We start from the raw sequence: 27,730 nt of genomic DNA, 5'->3' as shown, positions 1-27,730 counted from the left end.
TAATGGCATTTGTTTTCTTCTGTTTCACTTGTTTCGAAACAGAAAAAAATAAATAAATGCCCCCCGGGAAAGGGAAAACGTAGTCCGTTTTCCCTTTCCTTGGTGGACATCGGAAGCGGACGCGCTGGGAACACAAGTGTTCCCAGCGCGTTCACTCCCAAGACCAGAATAAAAAAGAAGGTAAGTGCGGTTGGGAGGGCGGAAGGGAGGGGGACAGGGAAAAAAATGTAAAAAAGTACAGCGGCCTCCGGCAGGGGACGATGGTCTCCACACGACTGGAGGTTTCCATCGTCCCACGCCGGAGATCGCAATATAAAAGGTAAGTCGGATGGGGTGGGAGGTGCGAGGAGGGAGGGGAAAAAAAAATTCTTACCTGAGTCCCCGGCGTGGGATGAAGGAAGCCTCCAGCCATGGGGAGGCTCGGAATCGGGATTGCCCCGTTTCGAGCCTCCTCATTGGCTGAGGGGCTGCCACGCCCCTCGCCGGGAACAGAGTAGCCGGCACGCACGGCGTAAAAGGGAATATCATGTGGTATGGCTCGCAAATGAGCCAACCAACACGCAGTATTCCCATTGCGCCGCGCGTGCTGGGTGCTAATTAACATTAGTTCTTAGTTAAATATAAGGCCATCGTGTTCAGTCTTATTGCTGCAAGCAAACTGAGTTTTTTATTATTAGATGATAGAGGAACTATGGGCCTCCACCTTGTGTCACGTTTTTAATGCCATCATAGCTTTGAGGACAGTACCTACATCCTGGCAAAAAGCAGTAATTATACTAATCTATAAAGAATGGGTGGTAGGGATTTTCCAGGCAACTACCACCCTATTTCCTTGCTAGATTGTTTCATGCTGTACCTGTTGATCCAGAAGTATACCCTGCTGCAGAAAATGAAGCTGTATGCTGTATTTATGGATCCTAGGATGACTTTTGACTTAGTCCTGATGAACATCCTATGGCAGATTCTATTGGCCCTAAATGCTCCACCACAGCCAGTATCGATTATTCAACGGCTGCACTCTGAGAATCAAGCCACAGTATGCTACTGTGTTGGAGCTGAGCTAATACAGCCTTATTCATTCATTTATTTAACATTTGTTAGGCACATATACATGAGAAAGTGTTTCCAGGAATCACAAGGCAAAGGGGAAGGGGGAGGGAACAAAGGGGATAAACAACAATAAGCGGTCCTACTAGGCCTTTTGGCATTCACATTGTGCAAGTGCAGCAAACAGAAGGTGCAGGGGGGTGAGGGTGAGGGGGAGGTGTGGGGAGGGGGAGATGTAGGAGGGAGAGGCTGCATGCGCTGGGTTAGTGCAGGAGTGCTGTGGGTAAGTGCAGGTGGGGAGCCTGGATGGCAAGTGCACAGGGGATGGGATACGGGTAACTAGTGCAAGGCGGGGGATGGACGAGAGTCAGTAGTCCAGTCAGGGGAGAGTGCCCAAAGGCAAGTGCTGGAAGGGGGTACTGAGGCAGACTGGTCGAGGGAGGGCCTAGACGTTGTATGACTTAGAAAGGACCAGGCAGCCAGACGCAGCAGCAGGGTGGGCATTAGCTAGGAAGGGGGAGACAGAGCAGGAGAAAAGCAGGAGCAGGAGAAAATAAAGGTCTTGAGAAGCTTCCATAACTTAACGAGATCCGGTCTGATAGCACAACGAGTAGAGTACTCGCTTTGACATCTGTGCAAAGCCTGCTGACGCAGGTGCAAATTCCGGCAGGGCCAAACCCAGCCTTACATCCTTCCGAGGTCGATAAATGAGCACCACACACCGTGGGTAATAATAAGCAGTGCTCAGATGCCTGAGGGTTTGTAGCTCTATATAAATGCAAAGTTATTATTTATTATTATTATTATTATTATTATTATTATTATTATTATTATTATTATTATTATTATTATTATTATTATCTGGCTGAAGTCTGAGAGGGGTGAGGAGGCCATTCCAGAGGGAGGCTCCTGCTGAAGAACAGCTTTTCCCAAGAAGGTGGTAGTGGAGATAGGGCAGTATTTAGCAGGCAGGAAGGGTCACCAGGCAACGTCTTTAGGTGGGGGTACACAAGGGAGTGCTTAAGAGGTGATGGGAAGGTGCCAGTGGCAAAAGGGTGATTGCATATCTCAGCCAAGGAGGGGGAGAGGGTGGCAATATTGTCCTTGAAAGTTCTAGGGGAGCAGGTGAGCACAGGCATGGAGGAGACTGTCATAGAGCAAACAGTCTTGGTTACCACATCCAGCGCTATAAGTGAGAAGGAGTAGAGTAAGAGGGATGGAGAGAGATGGTACAAGGGAGGCCTACGTGCAGGAGAAGGAGGTAGTGGAGTAGAGGAGTGTGAGGACATGATGTCCTGAGTTTTGGTTGGGAAGTGGGAAGCTAGAGCCATGCAGAGGTTCCGAGAAGGAAGAGGAAAAGTGGAGAGTGCAGTAGGAATGGCAAGTTCCTTATAGGTTTTGAATAGTTCAGTCATGTTGTTGGTGGCCCCAGTGATGTGGGCTTGAATATGGGCCTGCTTCATGTACTGGATGGAGAATCAGTATTGCCTTTAGAGTAGGCAACAGGCCAGTTTGTCAGAGGATTTGCGAGAAGTGAGCCACTTCCATTCTGCAACTCTACACTTCTTTTGAGTGAGGCTGGGTTGGAATCATATCAACTGTTGCACTTGGAGGCATGCGTCATGCAGATCAGATCCTCATGGTAGGGGCAAAGGTGTTGAGGGTGTTGGCGATGGAGAGGTGAAGGTTAGCAAGAGCTGAGACAGAGTCTGAATGATAGCACAGATGGAAGGGGGAGTAAAAAAGGCGGCAAAAGCAGCTAATGAAACTTGCTTCATTGGTCGGATGACGGAGAAGGAGGCTGCAGTGCAGGCAGAGGCTTAGCCGGGGAGCCCAGGAGCTCCAGATCAGAGGTGAGAAGAGAGTGATCAGACCAAGAGAGAGGTTTACTAAGATGGTTGGAGAGTGAGAGAGGTCATATGAGATAAGTGCATTCAGAGGGAGTTGTGCCAGAGGGAAGAATTGTGAGAGAGAAAGATTCACAGAGGTGTCGGAATGGTCAAGAGGAATATTGAAGTCTCTGAGAAGGAGAAGCTTAGAGGTAGAAGTCAGAAGAGAAGAGGTGAGGTTAGCCCACTCTGATAGGAAGAGGGACGCAGCCCAGGGGTCCTCTAGATCATAGTGAGAGTAATCGACATGGTAGGAGAGATGCAAAGTTTGCAGACAAGACATACAAAGGAGGAGTAGGATTGAATTGGTATGATAGAGGCAGGGATCCATTCTGGGAAAACAAGGCCCAATCCGCCTCCAGCCTGGTTAACCCTTGACTTGGAGAGGATCTTATAGCCCTCAGGAAGAAGAGTGTCAAACGCATTAACAGAGCTGGGATTCAACCACGTCTCAGTGAGTGCAAGGATTTCAAGGTCAAAGTCTTCAAGGAGGTGACAGTTGTCAGAGGAGTGTTTGACAGCAGAGCAAGAATTGAGCGTAGCTAAGTGAAGCTGATTGCCCCCTTTAAAGGTTTTATGTGGAGGAATACAGGGACGGTGTACCACCGCCGGAGGGGACGAGGAGGCAGGAGGTTGGAAGACATAGGAGTGGCAGGAGAAGGGAGGAAGTTAATGAGAGATGGAAGAAACCTGTCAAGGAGGAGATTGGGCTGAGAGCCCTGAGCCATGATAGTGCCATTGGAGTAGACATTGATGATGCACCTGGATGATGGGACGTGTGCCAAGGGCACTCGTAAATGGTCCCATCATTAATGGTTGAAGAAGAGAGAGGGGAGAGGACAGAAACCATATGGGGAGTCCATATGTTTGACAGGGAACAACAAAGAGAATGTCAGCAATAGTCTGTCTGGAGAAAGGACTGACAAAGGTGTCAACAATGGGCAGAACCTGGGTTACAGACCATGATACACTTCTTAAATCCTTTCCTTCCAGGCTTTGAAAGAGAAGGAGGATTGGAAATGGAATAGCAGTTTCAATAGTAGGGGAGATGGCAAGCACCATAGGGGATGGGGGGACAGAAAGGAGGCCTTTGGGAGGGAGAGAGACAGAGGCTGCACAGTTCATGAAGGAACTCACCAAGCAGCCTAGCAGCCAAGTAGGTACAGATGAGACAGGTACTTTACAAGATTTGACTAGGGCAACAGATTTTAAAATACCCAGAATTTGAGTTCCAAAAGGAAAGGGGAAATGCAGCAATTCAGTATGGTCAAAAGATGATGAAAATCAAATCCCACGTGAAAAATGGTAGCATTTTAACAGGGCACAGGTTTTAAAATGACCAAATGTGCTGTTTCCGAAAAATCAAGTAAATACCACAATTTTGTACGGGCGACAGATGATTAAATACATGCAAATTTGAAAATCAAACACACTTGAAAAATAGCAGCATTTTAACAGGGCATGGGTTTTAAAATACTCAAATGTGGTGTTTCCAGAAAAAAAAGCAAGGAAATGCAACACTGTCACACGGGCAACAGATCATTAAAAACACCCAGATAAGAAAATCAAACAGACATGAAATATAGCAGCATTATAACACGGCATGGGTTTTTAAATAACCACCTGTGGTGTTTCCAGAAAAACCAGGGAAATGAAACCATTCAACACGGACCACCTCAGATGGTACTCATTAGCACAGCCTGCTGTAAAGATGGGCAACTTCGATCTTCCTGCACGTGAGTAGCGAGCAAACATAAACACAGACAAAGTTCTCAGATAGGAAGATGCGACTATCGTACATGCGGGGGACAGAGTGGCACTTAAGTGGAAAAGAAACTGTAAATTGAATACAGAAAACAAGAAGTAGAGTGTGGTGCAGCTAGATGAATACCAGCTTCTGTGACAATATATGGCTGAGGTTTGATAGTTAATATGGAGTGAGGATCAAATAGCAGAACAATTAGGTAAGAGTGAGGTAGCGTAGAGAGGAGAGAGTAATGATCCAATCACTTACGGGAAGCACACCAAGTGAGGGAAGACCGGTTGATGCAAGGCACACTTAGACAAAGAGGACACAGTGCACAGAGAGTTGTGGCATGATAATAGTACTGCAAGTGCAGAGATATGTTCAATTACAGCAGCAGTGGGGAGGAGTGAGCCGGGTGATTCATGGCTTTGGTGGGGCAAAGCAGGCGACGGAAGCCACATCAATGGATGGGAGCACTTGCACAGAGAGACGTGTGTAGCCACAGGGGATCAATCACAGTAAGCAGTGAAGCAAGGATATTGGGGGGCTTACACAGGGCTGCGGGCCAATGGTAGTTGTAGCCGGGATCTGCAGTTGAGGCAGGGGAGCTCTCTCCGCCCTCCCAGGGACAGACAGGTCCAGACAGGGTTTAGTTTAGTTTAGTTTAGTTTATTATTTGTATAGCGCGCCATACCCTGGAGTATCAGGGCGCAAACAGACAAGGATATGCTCAACTTAGTTACAGGTACATAGAAATCAGATGAAGGTACAGAGATGCGCCGAGCTTGGCTACAGATATGCTCGGCTAATTGCAAGTACAGGAAGAGGCAGGAAGAGTAGACAGACATCAGCAATATTACAGCAAGCATATATGAACAGGGAGAGATCAAGGACAGGGGAGCAAGGAGTTTGCTCCTGTTCGCGTAATATATAATTATATACAGTAATGTACAATGTGACAAGTGGAGTAGTTAGCTGTCGTTGGCTCTCAGCCACCTAGTGAGTTTTTGTCTAAATTTTGCGAAAGGCTGAGGTTCTCTAACGTCATGGGGGAGGGAATTCCATAACTGCGCAGCCTTGACCGGGAAGCTATTTCCTCCTATAGTGGCAAGTTTGAAACGCGGGACTTGGAGGCAGTTTGCGTTGGCTATTCTGGTAGGTCTGGAAGAAGTCCTTTACGTAATCTATCCATGAGGTAAGGTGGAGCTTTGTTGTTGATACATTTGTGGGTGAGGGAAGCGATTTTGAGAAGAATTTTGTCTGCGGTGGCGAGCCATTTGTGTTCTCTTCTTGTGGAGGAAATATGCTCGTTTCTATTAATCTTGAGTGCTGCTCTCAGAGCATTGTTCTGGAGCACTTGAATTTTGTGGATGGTCTGTTTATTAGCTCCAATGTAAAGTCCATTACAATAGTCTAATTTGGATAGTATCAAGGCTCTGGCTAGTGTAATGCAACTATCTGTGGAGAGGAATTGTTTGCTCGCTCTGATAAGTTTGCATGTATATGCTGTAGCAGAAGCTAGAGAGTTCACTTGTTTAGTAAAGTTCATGGTGGTGTCTAGGTAAAATCCTAAGGTTTTTACTTCATGAGCTATGTTTATGTTGTTCCCATCAATAATGAAGTTGTCGTAACCAGGGCTGAGTTTGGATATATAGGTAGTGGTGCCCAGGATGATAAGCTCAGTTTTATCATCGTTCAGGCATAGGCCGTGTGTGGCCATCCATGCCTGGACGATGCTATAGATCCTGTTCACTAGGGCCAGGTCCTTGGCGTAGTCTCCTGAGAGCGGGAGGAGGATCTGGGTATCATCTGCGTAGTTAGTGTAAGCGATACCCAGATGATCCATTTCATCAAAGCGAGGCTTTGTGAAGACATTATATAGGTTGGGTGACACACAAGATCCTTCTGGAACACCGCATGTTATGGGGATTGGATATGCTGAGGCTGATGGAGCGAAGACTCTCATGGTCCGATTACTCAGGAATGACTGGATCCAAATTATGGCCTCTTTTGAAAAGTGGGCTGCCGAGTCGAGGTGACTACAGAGGACTGTGTGGTCCACTAAGTCGAATGCCGCTGATAGGTCCAGGAGGAGAAGTAGGGCCGCTTGGCCATTGTCTCTACAATCGTCTATTTGGGCCTTAAGGTCTATTAACGCTGTTTCGGTCCCATGTTGCGGGCGGAATCCTGATTGACGGGTTCCAAGTAGGTGGTTAGACTCTAGGAAGCTTTGAATTTGCAAGTAAGCCACTTTATCTAAAATTTTTAGAAGCAAGGGCACAGTCGTGATGGGCCTGAAGTTAGTCGGGATGGCAGGGTCAAGGGTTTGCTTCTTTAGTAGTGGCAGTACCCAGGACTCTTTTAGGTTGATCGGTACTGAACCTGAGGTAAAGGAAGAGTTGATTAGTTTGGTTATAAATGGCGACAGTTCTCTCGCAGCATCCTTGATGAGTTGTGCTGGGCATTGGTCGCCTTTGCAGTTGGACGGTTTGAGTCCCAGGATGATCTTTTCTACCTCTATGGTCGATACCTTAGAGAAGCAGAATCGGGCTCCTAACTTGGGCAGTGGCGGTGGCGCTGAGCTCTGAGGGATGTGTGGTGTAAGTGATGCCTTCTTGATGGCAATTTTGGTTTGTAGGCTTGCTACTTTGTTTGTTAAAGCAAGTTGTATGCTAGAGCACCATTTTTTATCCTTGGTGCAGTTTTCTTGGGGTACAACGGGTGTTTCCAGTTCTTTCAGAATGCTGAACAGTTCTTTGACACTAGATTTTGAGTTGGATATTCTAGTATTGTAGGTTTCTTGTTTGGCTAATAGTATTTCTTTCTTGTATTGGGAGGAGGCTTTGGAGAGGTTGAGTTTATTTTTGACAGATGGGGAAAGTCTCCAAATAGTTTCGAGTTTTCTTTTGGCCAGCCTAAGATTTTTTAGGTGGGGCGTGAACCAAGAATTGAGGTGTTTTTTAGATTTGCTATTTCTTGGTTTGAGCGGGGCTATGTGATCCAGGGCTGAGGACATGACTGCATTATAATGTTCGACTAACAGATTAGGGTCCATGCAGTCAGGTAGTGAGTTTAATTTAGGTATTATAACGGGCATCAGATTTTCCACTGTCATTAGTTTTTTATTTCTCATTGGCAGAGGTGGGGCAAGTGAGGAGGGGGCAGTGACCCGGTGGGTTGTCACTGAGAATAATAGCAGGTGGTGGTCAGTCCAGAACTGCGGTACAGAATCCGTAATATTTACTTCGCAATTATGTTCTGCTATCCAATCAAGGATGCGACCTTTGTTGTGGGTGGGTAGTTCAACTTTTTGGGAGAATCCCAGCTCTTTCAAGGTCAGAGCAATCGCTGACGAATGGGCGTCCTTATTGTCATTATAGCCTAGATTAAAGTCTCCTAGCACTATTGTTTGGGATGTATTTTTTAGGTTATTGGACAGGGATGTCGAGATGTCCTCAGAGAAGGTTCCGATAGGACCTGGTGGTCTGTAGATGAGGATAATGTTCAGGGTTTGGGAGTTGGCGATGGCTATTTTAGCCGTGAGGCATTCACAGGATTGCATATTGGTAGTAGTGATGATCCTCATGTCCAGGCTAGTTTTAGCTATGATTGCTAGACCTCCACCTCGGGAGGTAAGTCTGTCCGCACGTAGGATTGTATAGTTGTCTGGGACTGCTAGCGATAAGGCTGGGCCAGCCGCATCATGTAGCCAGGATTCTGAGATGGCCAAAAAGTCTAAGTTGTCTGTGGCAATGATGTCCGAGATCTCTGTGGCGTGTGCGACTAGCGACCTGGCGTTTATAAGTGCACCTTTGAGATATGGTTTATGGTCAGCTAAGTTAGGGCTGGTGGTGTTATGACTACCTTTAGTTATCTGTTTGGAGTTATTTAGTTTGGGTCTGTTGGGCTTAGGCTGTTTCCTAGTAGGTTCCGCAATACCCTTCAAGGGTAACTGTATTTTGTTTCGGGATTTTGATAGTTCAGCCTTCTTAGCTGGTAGCTCATGCAGTTTGGACAGGCGAGCACGTAGTCTAAGGTTTCTGTCTACAGTGTTATCTGGATAGTGGGTCATTTTAAGTCCAGTATTGGGTTGTTGTGTGTTGAGCATGATATGGCAGGTGCAATGGGTGGAATAGGACGTGGTGCGAAGACTCAGAGTGTTAACTTTGGTGCTTATTTTAGGTGGTTGTATTCCTAATGTGATAAGGACGGTGATATGCAATGGTAGCCAGGGTGACCTGTAGGCAAGACCCAGGGAGTACATGCTAAGTGACTGGATAATAGTCCGATAGGTGAAGTTTCAAATGGCAATTGAGGTGGCTAAGACTAGGCAGGCTAAATGCAACTATCAGCGCAAGGGCACAATGCAAGTCAGGTGTGGTCTATTAGCGACCAGGTGCACAATGCAGATCAAATGTAGTCTATTGGCGACCATAAGGCACAGTACAGATCAGGTGTGGTCTATTAGTGACCATAGGGCAGAACAGGTGTGGTCTATTACCGACCATGGGGCACAATGCAGATCAAATGTGGTCTATTAGTGACCATAGGGTACAGTGTAAGTCAAATATGGCGACCATGGGGCACAATGCAGATTAAATGTGGTCTATTAGTGACCATAGGTACAATGTAAGTCGAATATGGCGACCATAGGGAACAATGCAAGACAAATGTGGTCTTATTAGCGAACATAGGGCACAATGCAGATCAAGTGTGGTCTATTAGCGACCAAGGTGCACAATGCAGATCAAGTGTGGTCTATTAGTGACCATAAGGCACAGTACAGATCAGGTGTGGTCTATTAGTGACCATAGGCAGAGCAGGTGTGGTCTATTACAGACCACGGGGCACAATGCAGATCAAATGTGGTCTATTAGTGACCATAGGGTACAGTGTAAGTCAAATATGGCGACCATGGGGCACAATGCAGATCAAATGTGGTCTATTAGTGACCATAGGGTACAGTGTAAGTCAAATATGGCGACCATAAGGCACAATGCAAGACAAATGTGGTCTATTAGCGACCAAGGTGCACAATGCAGATCAAGTGTGGTCTATTAGCGACCAAGGGGCACAATGTAGAAGTTGAGATGCATGTACTGTTTCAACATGTGGCAATGGTAAACAGGCTGGATGCCGTATGCTATAGAGGGCCCATATGGGTGCCCAAGCGCTCTAGGAAAGAGAAAATAAACAGGCAGGTGGCTGGAATCTGGAATACAACTAGGGGAGGCATATGGCCTACCTTGCGTCTGGCAAGGCTCGTAACCAACGCTCCTGAAACCTGCTGCTCCTGCAATGGGTTGCGGGATCTCCTACTCCTCCGGCCTTCAGTTGTGATGTTGGCATAGAGATCATACTGCAGGTGTGAGCACGGGCAGAGTAGCGCGCTCCAGCGTGCTAACAGGGGGCAAACAGGGGCCTTAATGTGGGCCTTCGGGTGAGGCCGCCGGCGTTTCCGCCTGCCGGCGGATGCGGCCTATTCAAAAGGCTGCTAGAAGCTAGTAGCCTAGCAACGAGGCACCAGCCTCGATATGGCGCCGCGCTGCGCCCGGCATCATAGGATCAGGCAGAGGAGGTCAGGCAAAGCGATGTCGTGGTCCCATGGACAGAGCCTTGTGCAAAATCGGGTGTCTTCATGTAGGCAAGGGTGCTCAGGGGCATGGGAGCCTTACCATGGTGGATGGCTCTCCAGAGCGTCGTGGTGTGGCTGGATGCCGTGGGTGGGCATCGGCGTGGGTCGGCTCGCGCTCCGAATGCGAGCTGCTGTTTGCGGAGGGAGGAGGGGCTCCTGCCCTCTCCTCCTCGAGGTAGCTGCTGGTGTGACTGCAGGGTCGTCTTTGGGGCCTTATGAGAGGGTCTTAAAAAGGGGGCCTGCTCTGCCTGCCGGCTCCCTGGGTAGGACAGAAGAAGGCTGCTTCAGCCAGTCAGGCAGTGTGTCACTGGGCACCAGCAAATGCATTCCAGATGGTAAAAATGGCAGCAGCCATTTTAAAAAAGACCACGAGGAAGCCACAATGCATCATAGTCCAGCTGGGATTGTTTAAAGAAGTTTTCACGTGCCACTAAGAGGCACAAATGAGGTACTGGCGTGCATCAGGAGCCCAAGTAGGTTATGCACGCTATTAATAAGCCAATTTCTTCTTTCTTGTGGTAATTACAGTGACAGCACCAGAATTCCAATGAAGATGAATACCTCTTATTAGTTGTTGGAGGTCTCAGGAACAGCACGTCAGGCGAGGCGAGTAGAGGAAAGGATGCTGACAGTTCCGCAGCACCACAGAGGTGTGGTGCATGTTGGCACCCCTGCTCTTTAGTGTTGGATTCCAGGATATCATAGATGCACTGCTGAGGGAGTGGCAGGACAGCCCGATGATGGCCACAGAGAAATATCCAGCTTTATTTTATGCTGATGATGTGGTAATACTGGCAACCAACCCCCATGGCTTGAAGGACACCCTGCAGGTTCTTTTGTTGTAAATAATTACGGTTAGACCTAAACAAAGACAAAGCCAAGGTCACAGTGTTTAGGCGTTTTCATTACCTAGGTTTTAGGTTTCAAGAACCCGGGAATGGTTGGCCCAGATAAACAAATCAAGCACCATCATGGGGAAGTATAATGGCGCCATTAAGTCTTTTCTCAATAGGCATGGCAGTGGTGCAGTTTACCCTGCACTTGATTTGTATAACAAAAACAGGCTCTATTTGCGACTACGGCTCAGAGATACAGAGCTGTGCTATCACAGGGACGTTAGATATCTATGAGCATAAGTTCTTGAAGAATCTAGTATTGCTTCCCCTGAGTGTTCCATCTGCATTGGTATATCTGGACCTTGATATCCTTCCTGTGGGAGACCAGGTAGCCCTTAAAATAGCTCTGCTGTGCATAAGAGTATGGCAAACATAGGTTTTAGCAACATATTGGGATGTCCTGACCTATTTCATGACCCTACGGGGTGGCAAAAGTTCCAGATGGGTTGCACACGTGAAGGATTCTTTACTTGCCTTGGAAGAGCGAGGACTGTGGGAAAACCCCCAAGGTAGAGTTGGATTGACGGCTAAGAGGGTGAAGAAAGCCGCCATAATGAAATCAAGGGAGCAATTAGTGGAGAAAGTGTCTGCACTTAAATTGAGCCCAGATTACCTCTTGCAAAAATGGGTGAGGGTTTGAACCCTTTCTTGATACAATTACACCAGCCTATGTAGGATCACAGTTTGCTTGTTTTAGGTTGGGGATACTGACTCTATCTCACTTCACAAAATCATGGAATGATAAGGGGAGGGGAGGTGTCTGGGGTGTGGGGCAGAGAGGGCAACTGTGACACACTTTCTGCTGATATGTATTGTGACTTCACATTTGAGATGCACTTATGTAAAACCGGTTCAAAGGCAGCCGGTATCCTCCTATCAAGAGAGGCTGTGAATTTCCTTAGATGCACCATGATGTCCCACGTCACTTTTGTAACAGTGTGTTACGTACACAGGGCATGGCTACAAAGATTGAGGGCCCAGAAACAGGAGGCCTCAATGAGTGCGATGAATGAATGTGCGTTCAGATTAGCAGCTCCCGTTTTTATATAAAGCAGGTGAATCTTGTCAAATCATGCAAGGCTGCGAGCATGCTCTCCATTTCTGTTTATGTGGTGATATTTTGGGATTAGGATTGTGGGTTTATCATGCTAAATTTGGCAAAGAGTTGTATAATCTGTGGTACATCAAATTGAAGCCCTACTATTTTAACCATTTTCTTTTTTTTTTAACAATAATCAGAAATATATATATTCGCATATTGAGTTTGTTTTATGGCAATTGTTATACATGTATGTTTTGTACTTCAAGGTGCTATGCCATATAGAAGTTTGTTTGTCTGACGGCCAGACATTATTTGGTGTATTTACTATTGCAAAATATGTGTTAACCCCCTTGTCTGGTCAGTCCATCTTGGGAAGCCCTTTTTACTAAAGGCATTGCCAAGTATAATCAAGTGTTTGTCTAAGTGCTTGTGTGTAATGCGAATAGCTCATGAATTTGGTTATTATCTGTGACATGAGTCTAGCCTGTACTTTACAAGTTTAAAGTTAGAATCCCAATAGGGTTAACTCAGCCCATTACCCTCCCAAGATTTGCAAGCTGGATACCATTAATTTGGATAATAAAAACATGTTGTATAACAGTGCCTAGAAGTGGGTGGAATATTGTACGAAGCTCTATATAGAAACCCTATATGATTGTTATCACTACACTGAAACAATAACCTCTCACTTCTAACTCTTGTTTTCCCAACTATTTTGGCCTAATTCACAGAACGTTTTCCAAGGGTGTTTTGCAATTATAAAACGCTTCTAAGAATTAGGCCCTTGGTGTGATGTGAACCTTCCAGCTGCATGACATTCTGGACAGATCGTTTTGTGTCCTGGATCAACCTATTGTTTGCTTCCTGGCCAAAGTACTTAGTCCCATGGGCGCAGAGTGCCCAAGGACTAAGGCTCTATAACCACTCCACGCAGATGCCAGCTCCTTTTCCCCATTGCTGGCGAACCATGCATTGTAATCTTATATCAGGGAACTAGGATCAGCCTTTTAACTGCGTTCCACTTGAGCTTATCCAGACAAACACGTTTGTCTGCTATACAAAACTACAATCCCGGAGCAGAAAACACAACATTAGATTAGAACAACCCTTCTCGATTTCCAATGTAAATGCTTTAATTTACCAACATGTTTCATAAAGGCACTAAAATTAAAACCAAAATTATAAAGAAAATTAAGATAATAAAAATAATTAAAATCAATTAAAAACAATGGGCCTCATTAAAAGTTTGGCAGTAGCCTTGCCGGTAAAACCGGAAGGCTGCCGCCAAACTTCCAAACAACTCTGGCATCCGCGAATGGCCAATTACCGGGTCGTTATGGCCCTGCCGGACCCGGTAATTGCTGATTCGCGAGCACCAGAATGGAATGCTCCCCATTCCCATTGAGCCGGATAGGGCTCAATGGGACTGGGGAGCTCGGATGCACCGGCACCATTCAGAATGGTGCCGGTGCATCCGACATGTTGTGTTCGCGGGTGCCGCTCTGCCTGCCAGGTCAGACCTGGCGGCCAGAAAGAAACCCGCTAGCACAACTCGTAGTTTGCCAGTACAGGAGCTAAGGTACCGGCAAGCTTACCAGTACTGTTGTTCCCGGACCGGAAAACCTGTAATGAGGCCCAATGACATATAAAGTAACTGATACAGCAACATAAACATTGAAGACACGAGAGGGTCATAGTCTCTTCTCCCAACTGAGCAATCATGATGAATAATAAACATACACACACACACAAACACACAAACGCACAACAGCTCATTACCAATACTAAAGCATAATAGCTAGTACTTGATCAGTGTAAGCTTAGTTCCAACCTTTCTGAAAATACGAAGCAACAGCAAAAAGCACATCTTGATCATCAATGGACCTACACAATCCCTTTGCATCCCGCAAATTAAGTTTACAGTGATTATTCAAACAGGCCCTCACATATGTTGTCTAGGGTCTGACTGTAATGGGCATGAAAAAGAACATATTTTATAGTTTCTTTGGGTTCATAGCAATAGGGGCATGCATAGAACATTCTGAAATCGCCCGCAATCTAGTGAACTTTGCCAGGTGTGAAAAGCCTAGGCGAAATTTCAGATATAGGGTGCAGGCACAAGAGGGAGTTAAGCAACCAAGACACTTTTCAGAAATTCTCATCTCCTTATCAAAGATATATGCAGGAACCAAATTAATTGTCTGGATATTATCTAAAGTGTTCCCTTTTGCACATTATTAAACTTGCAATGATCATTCTAGCATGTCTGTCTGTATTCATGCTCAGTGGATTCTCTCATGTATGTGGCTCATCTGAATACATGTGGTCCTACTTGCTTGAGCACGGATAATGCATGTTGAACTGTAATACCTCTAATAAAGCTTATTTCTACTTTGCTAATTGTTGAATTAACCAGAACCGTAGCAAATAATAAACGAATTACTCTTCTCAACCTGACTGTTCCAACCAATATTGCAAATCACTAGACAATTTTAAAAATATCACTGCTTCTATTGCTTGGCTGTCAGTGATTACATGTATCTTTCTAGCATGGGCTCTCAGTTGTACAGTTTATGGGCCTGATTCATGTGAATCAGGGCCTATGAATTTTGTTGCTGAAGAATGAATGTCTATGCATCGTGTTGCCCATAATTCCACAGATGTACTCATTTGTTTCATTAAGCTACTTATAGTTTTGGAAATCAGCACCACATCATCCATGAATAAGAGAATGCTTACAGATGTGCCACCGAGTAAATCAGTGTCTGTGAGAAGAGATGCAAGAGCAAGTGTTATTTCCTTAATCTGTAAGAAAAGTAATGTGGATGCAATGATGCGGCATCATTTTACCCATTTTTGAACTAAAAATGAATTTGTGGTTTCTCGCCCAAACACCAATTAATTGTGGTCTAATGTTCTCTTAAAAATGAATTTGGGATTTATGAGCTCATTGTGAAAGTTGACACTTTGATCCATACATAATTCACTGAAATAAACACACCATTTATTTTCAGGAATACATAACTCAAAGGTTTATGCATGTCTATAGATCCAGAAAAAATACTTTTCAAGAAGTTTCTCATATTATTAGTTTTGGCTGCCATGATCATATACCCTCCTTTGTTCTGAAATGATTATACTTCTCTTTTCACTGTATGTCTATGTACGGAACACTTTGATTTCCTCACTAGAAGATACAGCTGTGTTCTAAATCAGAAATTATACATGTTTTCCATCAGTTCTATGCATTCTTTATCAAACGAGGGCTCTTTATATAATATACTATTTATAATATTTCTGATAGATTTAGAGACAAATGGTTGAATAACGTTAGCTACTTTTTCATACAATTCCAAATTCCCATTATATTGTTAAGTTGTAAATTGCTTTGTATGTATTCAAAAACAGGGAATAGCTGTGTTAAATCTTATCAATTATAATGTATGATCTAACAAAATCTACCAAATGTGTTTATTATTATTGGAACACGATATATAATTGGCACCCCTACTGCCAGCAGGCAAACACATCAATTTAAGAGATACAGATCACTCTCACTCCTTGAATTGACATATAAACTGTTAATAATAAGCCATTCCCCCAATGTGGCCAACATATAGACAATATGACTAGCATAGTTTTCACATTGAAAGACCCTCTGCAGATGTGTTGCCTAAAGCCTCACAGTTGCATACACTAAGACTGAGTCTGACCACGATTCTTGCTATAGTAAGTACATGTCAATGTTTCCTCTAGTTGAATGGTCTTCAAATAGAGGCAGATAGCAAGTACAATTCTCCTTTTCGTTAAGACCTGAAAGGATGTCTAAAGGCTCACATTTTAATTCAAAGTCTCCTGCAGCAAACATTTGAAGTATCCCAGAGCTTCTCCAGAGTTTGTATAATTACTAAACTAACATCACTGTTATGCCTGTTATAAACATTAACTATCAATATAGAACACATCATATGTCATTGTTATCCAAAGGTTGTGAATGTTTACTGATGCTGTACCTAATGATGAGCAACTTTCATGAGCAAGAGTTCACACCCTTATGATTAACCCACCACTCGGAGGACCTTGACTATTCTTTGTAGCCGGAATATAAAAATGATTACATCCTTCAATGTGACTGGGCCAAGTGCCCATGTCTAATAGAAGCAGGGAATACACATTTTCCAAACAGACTTGACACAGTTTTCATCAAATAGGTTCCCATTTAACCCTGTGATATACCAGAAAAGTACACAGAGATCATTTACAGTCCTACATACCCGGATGTTTTACGAAATATTCTTCACCCTATCACTTTAGAGTGGTTGATAATGTCAATCCATTATACTAGGATTAGCTGCAACTCCATATTCTTCTCTTATGAATATTAAATTGTTTAATCTTCAGAAATCAGTCTTAAAGAGTTGCACATTTGATTGACTGATGTATTTGTCTACGCTATTGGCCCACCTGTCGCTCAAGAGTTCTTAAAGTCATGTGTGAAATCTGAGAAATAATTTAAGATTTTCGGTGAGTATTGTTATGCATCAAATGGGTCTGTATATAATGGAGATTGATCGTCTTCATATGAAGACATGCACCACACTGAGGCAAGGTTATGTATTCAGTCACCAAATGTCCTTCCACTATGTGCTCATCAGCAGTTACTATATGAATATAATCAACCTCTGGATTTCCTGGGTCCTTGCGTCTTGAAAATCTGCATATATCTCTACACATTAGCAAGCAACAACGTTTAACATGCCACAACCAATGAATGATTTTGCTTAAAAGATATTCACCTTTTTACCCAAAACATTCATAAAGACTACAGTGTTCTCTCTTGGGATTTCCTTGAACAAATTATCATTAGGGTCAGTTGTTTTGTACTTAAATACACATGGAGTCCCAAAGTCCAGGAGCTTGAACTCAGTAGGATAGTTCATTTTCTGTAAATTGTGTGGATTTGGACTTATATACTTTCATTGACTCATTGACTATCACTCCAACCATACTCGCCGGCTACAGGGCACTCACTCCTCACTCCTCCTAAATCCATGACAATCAACTCCACTCTCACAGCTAATGACCTATCTGAATACATCACTGCAAAAAATAATGAAATTAGAGACACTCTCCCCTCCTACATTTTACACTCTGCCTAGATTTCCACAATACTCTGCCTCCATCTCCCACTTTAGTCGCAATAATACTGACAAAGTACTACCTCTCTTGATGAAGGCTATCCACTCCTGTGCCTCATCAGACCCTTTTGCTCATCGGCTAATCAAGCCTATTGCCTCTATAGTGTCCTCTGACCTCACTGAACCCTTCATCCTATCCTTCAACTCTGCTTGCTTTCTCTCTGTTTTCAAATTAGCTACGGTCACCCCTCTCCTAAAAAAGCAAGGGGCTGATCCAAACATACTGGCTAACTTGGGGCCGGTGTCTCTCCATCTGCTCTACTCTAAAATTGCTGGAAAGGGTTGTGTACAACAGTCTTACCAATTTCATATACATCCACAACCTTTGAGACCCTGTCACTTCACAGAATCTGCTCTCATGTATATGTCCAACTTCATCGCCTCTGCTAAGCACTCAAACCTGTCCTCTATCCTAATTCTCCTTGACCTGTTTGCTGCCTTTGATGCTGTCGATCACTCTGATCACCTTAATACTCTCTTTCTTCTTCTCCAAGCTCTGGCCTGGATTGAATCCTGCCTTGCACCTCGCCAATTCTGTATCTCCTGGAGCAACAACACTCTCAACTCACTCCTCTAACTGTTTATGTTCCACAATGCTCTTTCATGGGTCTGCTCAAATTTACACACTACACTTATGCTCTTGGGGCAATAATCTCCTCCTTTGGGTTCTCGTATCAATTCTTTGTGGACAACACCCAAATCTTCTCCTCTTTTCCTGAACTCTGCTCTTATCTCGCTATCAAAATTTCCAACTGTCTCTCTCATTAAATATTGGTCGGCTTTGCACTCTCTGATGTTAATCTCTATCTTTCTTTCCTGCCAAAAGATCTCTCTCATCTTTTCCTCTACCTATCCAGTTTCCACCTGATACTCTCCCCTGCTCTTCTTCATCTAGAAACCTCTGTGCCATGTATGACCCTTCTCACGCCTTCACTACTTTCATCTCCAAAACTGGATCAACAGCCCACCTCAATCTCCAAAATGTTAGCCTCCTTGGTCTCCCCAACTATGCTTTCTGTCCTCTCAACAAGATGATTAACTTTGCTACCAGGACTCTCTCACTTCACACATACTTCCTCGTACAATCACAAGGCTGGACGGCTGATGATGCAAAATAGGGCCAGATTTGAATGTCTCCTCCTTGTTCACAAATGTATCTACGTTAAGGCACCACTGTATCTATCCTCCTCTATCTATAAGCCTTCTCATAATCTCTGCTTTTCCTCAACTATCTTTGTGGCTCCTCGCCCTCCCGGTGCTTCCTCTCAGTTCCACTCTTTTCCTCTTCTTGCTCCACTTGCATGGAATTCTTTGCCCATGGACATCCGAGAATTAGTCCACCTCCAAGCCTCTGAGTTACCCTCATAACGTACCTCTCTTCTGCTTCCTAGCTTACACTGTTCCCATGTCTCTTACCTGCCTCTGTCTCTGACTTACTCTATTACATTATAGCACTTCACCCATCATGGCCATGTCCGGAGCACAGTCGGCTGTACCGCCTACCTGCACTTAAAAATGTCCAATGTTGGTTGTCCTTGATCTATTTATATATATACTTTTGTATTGTCCGTGGTGACTGTACCATTTGCTCCCCTCCACAAGCTTGTCAGAATGTCCCTCAAACTCAACCCATTGTAAGAAGCTTGCTACTTCCCATCAAATCTGATTTCTTATCTATTGTACATTCTTTTGTGATCAAAAGAGCATTGCTCCTCCTGTATTTAAATACATGAATAAATACATACATATAAATAATAGTCAATGACCGAGCTAACAATAGAAATTAAACTAGAGTCATCTCTATTCACAGATCGATCCTGTAGGCCTGTGATTGGCAGAGCCATCTGATTGTAAGCAATATAAACCCCCTTTGTAACTTTGTGTATTACAACGTAAGTAATCTTGATTAAGCTGTTCCTTGGTTGTGTTTGCTATTCTTTGTTCAGGATCCCCATTGACAAGTATGGCGTAGAAAACAGGTGTGCTAGAGAGACCAGAACAATCTGCCCAATTGACAAACAAAAAGCAAAGGCTGCTGCTGGGGAGAGGTCTCTTCTGCAGCCACCACGTTTATCAAATAGGTGCTATGACATGCATATGTAGGGAAATGTAGTCTTTTGAATTCAGCTGCAAGCTGATCGACGTGGAAGTACACGCTGCTAGTCTGAGTCTGTTGACTGTATTAAAGAGGACATTGTTCGCTGTATGTCTTATGTTGCCTCCTTGCATACAACTCAGAGGTTATTGATAAGCATGCCTTTTTTTGGCAAATATTTAAATTGCAAATCTATTATACTGTAATCCTTGTTGAAGTCTTACCTTTTTCTTGTTTGTTGGACTGACATACAGATAGCTCAGCACAGTCTTTAATCCCACTTTTTCATTGAACTTTTCATATGTGGTCCCAAAGTCTGTTGATCTGCAATGGAAAAAGTGAATTTAAATCTTTTCAAAGAGGAATTTACACGATTTACAAAGAGTTTGTAACTTTGGATAGCAAGCTTGTATTCATTGTTCTTTGGGGCCAAACTATGTGGACTGTCTGCCAGTGTTTTATGAATACAAGCTGTCTTTATAAAACATTAGCATTACATTAAAATGCACCTGCGCAGTTTACCAAAGAGTCCCACAATGTCCAGTGTCTGACGATTCAGCTGTGGAACAAATTAATCATCTCCAAATGTTTCCAAAGTTTAGATCATTTGAACTATTAACACTCACTTTAAAGTACAAGTAATTTTTGAAAGGCAAATACTTACTTTACCAATACATTACTTATATAGCTTATTTTATTATATACTAGCTGCTCCATTGCATTTCCATAAACAATGAAGAACGTATTACTTATATAACTTGTTCTGACACATGGAAATATTACCACAATAGAATTATATTTTAGTTAATCTCAGCAATTCATCTTTGGCATATTGCAAAATAGACACATTTCGCCCAATTTTGCATATGATAAATATAAATATCAATTTAACTGTCAGTTTTAATCATCATCTACGTTTAGATATAATGGCTCTCATTACAAGTTTGCTGCTCCGGAAACAACAGTGCTGGTAAGCTTACCTGCACCGCTGTTTCCCGACCGGCAAATTACGAGTCTGTGGGTGGGTGCCGGTGCTTCCGTGATCCCCATTCCCATTGAGTCCTATGGGGCTCAAATGGGAATGGGGATTAACATTTACCGCCATGTGATTTACCGGACCAGCGGGCTGTAATGCCTTGGTGATTCTGGCAAGTCAGGCAGTGATAAATCATTATGGGTCCGGGCTCCCTACTGGTTTTACAAGCACAGTTTCTGCCGGACTCGTAATGAGGGCCAATGTCTACATTCCATTCCTTCGACGTATAGCATAGCTAAGACACAATAAAGGTTGTTAGGGGAAAGGATACTCCTCCTGGGCCTTTTAGTGTTCCATCAAAACCTCACCCTCTCAATCTCCTCTTACCATAGATTCTACGTCTTCTAAACCTCATAAACTCAGCTTGCATATATTTAGACCATGTGTGTTCCATTATGCTGCCACATTAACAGCTGACTTCAACTATTACTGATACCATGGACGTACATCATTTCCCCACTCCTGCCACCTACTAGTCATTAGCTTTCTCATGCCACCTTCAGTTGTAGATCAAAATGTCTCAGATGAGTTTTGAATGAGTAAGAACTCTAACTGGATTAAACAACGTCCCTATGTAATAGTCATTATGAAATTTTTGTTATATACATTTGAAAACAGGAATACACTAAATACCAACTGAAACAATACAAAAGATGGAAAAGGAGCTATGTCTGTGAATATGTCGATGAGAGAGTGAGCGAGTGAGTCAGCAAGTGAGTAAGTGAGTGACTACTGAAAACTTCTATATAAATTATGAGACTCTCTCATACACATTATGGACGACATAGACAGAAACTCACCATTACATTTACTTGAATTAGAAATACTACAAATATTTGCAGAATGTCATCGAATCTCCATCCTGCTAATTATTTTCTGGGAGACATCGCCACAAAACAAGAACAGTGAAAGTGTGGATAAATGTCCATACACACAATTTAAGTAATCTAAACTTGAGGGGGTAATGAAGCAAAGTATGTACGTCTGTGTATGTTTTGGTACGGATGTCAGGATCCTATGTAATTCAGTTATGTATAAGAACTCTGTGAATTTAATACTAAAAATACCATATGATTCTGTAGGTTAACAATACAAACTCACTCTGCTATTATTGTAATAGGGACGTTTAGTGTATTCTTTCCGATATGAGACGAGTGTAATTAACATGACAGAAAGGTGTTCTAGTGTGAACCAAAAGCCCAACATTCTCTATATGGACTAACATTGCATAAAGATTAATATTTTTTCAAAATGTTTGTATATATTAAAAGAATTGCTCATATCCATTGAAAAAATATATCTTGTCCAATACAATTTTATGTAATATAGGGTTACAGTCAATCAGCTTGAAAAGCAAAATATCCCTGTTTATAAATTGTCAAGTTGGAAATTGGAAATTGCAGATGGTGTAGTGATATATAGATAGAAGCAATATGAGAGAGGTGACTCTGATCCTAATTCATATTCCAGGTGAGCTCAGTGGCATAACACTGGACCACCCACTTCTCATGAAAGAACCGACTATCCATCAACAATGTAAGAATGGAAGCTTCTGTTGAGTGCAACTTTAGTATTACACTGTGATTCGAGACAGAACATGTTCTTATTTAATTATTAGTTTCCATCCTTGGCATATGTTAGAGAATTACAGACTTTGTAGAATACTGATCAGAGCTTGTTTAGGTACATGTATGCACCCTGCTATCTCCTGTACACTTCTAGGTATTGATCATGAATCATTGCTCTCCTTTTGTGGTGAAAGCTGTCATTGTGCAGAGTGATGATTGTCAGAAAAATATATATTTGTTTAGCATTGTATGCATGTATTCCATCTTTAGTTGCACACCACTCAAGCAAACATAAAAACCTACACCAATAGTTAGCCATCCTTGTGATGACACACAGGTATGTGGGATGTTTTTACCCATGCATCCAAGCCCTACCATAAAACTGTCCAGTACTGGCATGGAAAACATCATGATGGCCAGAACTCCCCAGAGAGTGCACAGGGAAAACATGAAGAATAGGCTGCCACCCATTTTTGCCTATGTTGTGAGCACAGGAGGGCACTGCCTAAAACCACCATTGGGCTACACTTACAGTAGCCTGAAACCATTGGGAATGGCAATGCTGATTGCCAAAAAGCAACTCAGAACTGTGGGGAATTCATTTTCTTAATACCAAAAATGGTTGCATTACCAGTACTCACCACTATCAGAAAGCCGGCGTTTTAAAACCACCAGACTTTTGTGTAAAACTGAACAAATGAAACAAAACCAGGCCAAGGAAAGACTTGCTAAGAGGTGGAAGAATGTAAAACTATATTCTGAAATGACTTGAAGGAAGTAATTATTTAAGGGCCGATTCATGGAATAAATGTGCGCCGAAAATTCCGGCGCAGAGGGGCCTATACGTGCGCTGCGCCGAAAAATAGCGAAAAGCGCAGGGAAACCAGCGCACGTCGATTCATGGAAGTCCGTGCGTAAGAAAAGCATAGGACGTGTGCTGAAAAAGTGCGCGGCGCACGCCGGCGCACAGGTCAACCAACGGCGTGCGCCACGGCCACTGCGCTATCACTCCGAGCGCAGCGCACAGCTCTAAAGTAGGCGGAACACAGGGCGGGACACTCGGAATGGGGAATAAAATGGGGCACAACACTCGGAATGGGGAAGAATGTGGGCGGCACGGGGAAGTACAGGAGGCAAGTGCGCGGAACGCCCACACGCTCTCCGGCAACACGTATTCATGGATTCGAACAGGGCAAAACAGCGCTCGATCAAACCAGCGCACAGGCCCAAAAACGTACGCCACAAGTAAGCAGGCGGTAGCGTCCCGACGCACTCAACGAAAGTGCGCCAAAACCTGCGCCAACAAATACCACCCACATACAGCAATGGGCCATACCGTGACCCCAAAGGACTAATGATGTGCAAAGGTGTACGCCATTTACACGGACACCCACTGTTCAAAAATTCGCGCGTGTGTGTACAACGGGTTGCGCGAGAAGTCACTCGCGCGATTGCCCTGGGTACGTGTATCCCGGGGTGCGGGGAAGTCCCACACGCGATTGCCCTGGCCACGTGGATACCAGGGGTGCGTGTGAAGTTCCACACGCGAAAAGCCAGGGTACGTCATTTACAGGGGTGCGCGGGAAGTTTCACACGCGAAAAGCTAGGCTACGGGAATTCCAGGGGTGCGCGTGAAATCCTACACGCGAAAAACTAGGGTACGTCATTTACAGGGGTGCGCGGGAAGTCCCACACGCGATTACAGCAGGGTACGTGTATTTCAGGGGTGCGCGGGAAGTTCCACACGCGAATAGCCTGGCCGCATGTATTTCAGGGGTGCGCGGGAAGTTCCACACGCGAATAGCCTGGGCGCGTGTATTTCAGGGGTGCGCGGGAATTTCCACACGCGAATAGGCTGGGCGCGTGTATTACAGGGGTGCGCGGGAAGTCCCACACGCGATTACAGCAGGGTACGTGTATTTCAGGGGTGCGCGGGAATTTCCACACGCGAATAGCCTGGCCGCGTGTATTTCAGGGGTGCGCGGGAAGTTCCACACGTGAATAGCCTGGGCGCGTGTATTTCAGGGGTGCGCGGGAATTTCCACACGCGAATAGCCTGGCCGCGTGTATTTCAGGGGTGCGCGGGAAGTTCCACACGCGAATAGCCTGGGCGCGTGTATTTCAGGGGTGCGCGGGAATTTCCACACGCGAATAGGCTGGGCGCGTGTATTTCAGGGGTGCGCGGGAAGTTCCACACGCGAATAGCCTGGGCGCGTGTATTTCAGGGGTGCGCGGGAAGTTCCACACGCGAATAGCCTGGGCGCGTGTATTTCAGGGGTGCGCGGGAAGTTCCACACGCGAATAGGCTGGGCGCGTGTATTTCAGGGGTGCGCGGGAATTATCACACGCGATTTGGCTTGGTACGTGTATTACAGGGGTGCGTGCGAAGTTACACACGCGATTAGGCTGGGTGGGTCCTGTCACCCTCGACGGCCCCTGCAGGCAGCCCACAAAACAGGGGACTACCCTGCACACCTGCTCATGTCTCCCACCACCCCCACCCCCCCAGTCACCAGGGGTACCCTCCACCAGGCCCCCACCCATGCCTCCCACCACCCCCACCCCCCAGCAGTGCAGGGGCAGCCTCCACCAGGCCCACACTCATGTCTCCCACCACCCCCACCCCCCCAGTCACCAGGGGCACCCTCCACCAGGCCCCCACCCATGCCTCCCACCACCCCCACCCCCCCGCCACCAGGGGCACCCTCCACCAGGCCCCCACTCATGTCTCCCACCACCCCCACCCCCCACCATCCGGGGCACCCTCCACCAGGCCCCCACCCATGCCTCCCACCACCCCCACCCCCCCGCCACCAGGGGCACCCTCCACCAGGCCCCCACTCATGTCTCCCACCACCCCCACCCCCCACCATCCAGGGGCACCCTCCACCAGGCCCCCACTCATGTCACCCACCACCCCCACCCCCCCAGTCACCAGGGGCACCCTCCACCAGGCCCCCACTCATGTCTCCCACCACCCCCACCCCCCACCATCCAGGGGCACCCTCCACCAGGCCCCCACTCATGTCACCCACCACCCCCACCCCCCCAGTCACCAGGGGCACCCTCCACCAGGCCCCCACCCATGCCTCCCACCACCCCCACCCCCCCGCCACCAGGGGCACCCTCCACCAGGCCCCCACTCATGTCTCCCACCACCCCCACCCCCCAGCAGTGCAGGGGCAGGCTCCACCAGGCCCCCACCCATGCCTCCCACCACCCCCACCCCCCCGCCACCAGGGGCACCCTCCACCAGGCCCCCACTCATGTCACCCACCACCCCCACCCCCCCGCCACCAGGGGCACCCTCCACCAGGCCCCCACTCATGTCTCCCACCACCCCCACCCCCCACCATCCAGGGGCACCCTCCACCAGGCCCCCACTCATGTCTCCCACCACCCCCACCCCCCACCATCCAGGGGCACCCTCCACCAGGCCCCCACTCATGTCACCCACCACCCCCACCCCCCCAGTCACCAGGGGCACCCTCCACCAGGCCCCCACTCATGTCTCCCACCACCCCCACCCCCCACCATCCAGGGGCACCCTCCACCAGGCCCCCACTCATGTCACCCACCACCCCCACCCCCCCAGTCACCAGGGGCACCCTCCACCAGGCCCCCACCCATGCCTCCCACCACCCCCACCCCCCCGCCACCAGGGGCACCCTCCACCAGGCCCCCACTCATGTCTCCCACCACCCCCACCCCCCACCATCCAGGGGCACCCTCCACCAGGCCCCCACTCATGTCTCCCACCACCCCCTCCACCCACCATCCAGGGGCACCCTCCACCAGGCCCCCACTCATGTCACCCACCACCCCCACCCCCCCAGTCACCAGGGGCACCCTCCACCAGGCCCCCACTCATGTCTCCCACCACCCCCACCCCCCACCATCCAGGGGCACCCTCCACCAGGCCCCCACTCATGTCACCCACCACCCCCACCCCCCCAGTCACCAGGGGCACCCTCCACCAGGCCCCCACCCATGCCTCCCACCACCCCCACCCCCCCGCCACCAGGGGCACCCTCCACCAGGCCCCCACTCATGTCACCCACCACCCCCACCCCCCCAGTCACCAGGGGCACCCTCCACCAGGCCCCCACCCATGCCTCCCACCACCCCCACCCCCCCGCCACCAGGGGCACCCTCCACCAGGCCCCCACCCATGTCTCCCACCACCCCCAACCCCCAGCAGTGCACGGGCAGCCTCCACCAGGCCCCCACCCATGTCTCCCACCACCCCCACCCCCCCGCCACCAGGGGCAGCCTCCACCAGGCCCCCACTCATGTCACCCACCACCCCCACCCCCCCAGTCACCAGGGGCACCCTCCACCAGGCCCCCACCCATGCCTCCCACCACCCCCACCCCCCCGCCACCAGGGGCACCCTCCACCAGGCCCCCACTCATGTCACCCACCACCCCCACCCCCCCAGTCACCAGGGGCACCCTCCACCAGGCCCCCACCCATGTCTCCCACCACCCCCACCCCCCAGCAGTGCAGGGGCAGCCTCCACCAGGCCCCCACCCATGCCTCCCACCACCCCCACCCCCCAGCACTGTGGGGAACCTGCCAGCAGGCCCCCACACATGTCCCCCTGGCCCCAGGTCCTGACGATACACAATCATGGCAGTAATGGCCAGCATACCCAGCACAAACACCCAGGCAAGGATTGCATCCACCCACATAGTGAATGCAATCACATGACACAACCCCAATGCCAAGTATGCAAAAGAACACATGTCCGTCACACACACATACACAATGGGTGCAAGTGAATGTCAAAACCCATATCATGACATGTAACAAACCAATGAGAAAATAACACAAGTGTAAGAAAATATAAAAAATGTATTAAATACCAAAAATAAGTGAATTTTTCAAACATGCAACGATGTGGCTAAGTAAATAAATGGTCCATGTCCGAGAACAAAAGTGATAAACAAAAAAACAAAGGAAAAAAAAATTAAAATGAATTTGTCCAAAGCAATATCATGTAATAGGAAATTAATGAAAAACCATTACGTCATGGTGAAAACAATAAGAAATTAAAAAAATGCATCTCCCAAAAAAACAAACTATATACAGGAATGTTCCAGGGTCCATGAGCCCAACACCAAAAATGAAACCCACCACTAACTAATGAAAAATATATGTACAAAAAAGTGGCCATTGTCCGAGCGGTCCAAAATAATAAAAATAAATAAAGGAAACCTAGCACTAACTAACTAAATAACTATATACAAAGGCAGCGGGCAAGTCCTGTGGCTCACTTGGTGATGTTGCTGGCCAGGGCATCATCGAACTCCATGTCGATGTCCTGGAGGCGGGACTCTGTCCTGGCCCCGAGGTCTCGCAGGGACAACCCCATGTCCACCTCAAACTCCCTGCGAGCTTCCTCGAGGCACTCAGCCCGCCTCAATGCCCGACGCATGGAGAACTCCGCCCTGACCATGGCGAGCCGCTCCTCTTCCGCCCGCTGCCGCTCCGCACCTATCCGCTGGCCAAACTCCTCCCACACGGAACACACCACCATCCCAGGGTTGCCCTACCCTCCGGCCGATGCCTGCC

The 27,730-nt window shown here is 46.7% G+C and overlaps 1 protein-coding gene across 1 annotated transcript in view; it reads right to left on the bottom strand.

The window, feature by feature from the left end:
- SORCS3 (sortilin related VPS10 domain containing receptor 3) overlaps nucleotides 1-27,730 on the bottom strand; it is a 3,021,596-nt gene that overhangs the window by 1,685,739 nt on the left and 1,308,127 nt on the right. The window contains exon 3 of the mRNA XM_069611752.1: nucleotides 19,774-19,873. Coding sequence (XP_069467853.1) covers nucleotides 19,774-19,873 — 100 coding nt within the window. The remainder of the gene's footprint in view (nucleotides 1-19,773; nucleotides 19,874-27,730) is intronic.

Source organism: Ambystoma mexicanum, chromosome 8 (genome assembly GCF_040938575.1).
Source record: "Ambystoma mexicanum isolate Mex_15411 chromosome 8, UKY_AmexF1_1, whole genome shotgun sequence".
In the NCBI taxonomy this organism is placed as follows: domain Eukaryota; kingdom Metazoa; phylum Chordata; class Amphibia; order Caudata; family Ambystomatidae; genus Ambystoma; species Ambystoma mexicanum.
The sequence above is the reverse complement of the archived record's forward strand: the minus strand, read 5'-3'. Positions and strand labels throughout refer to the sequence as shown.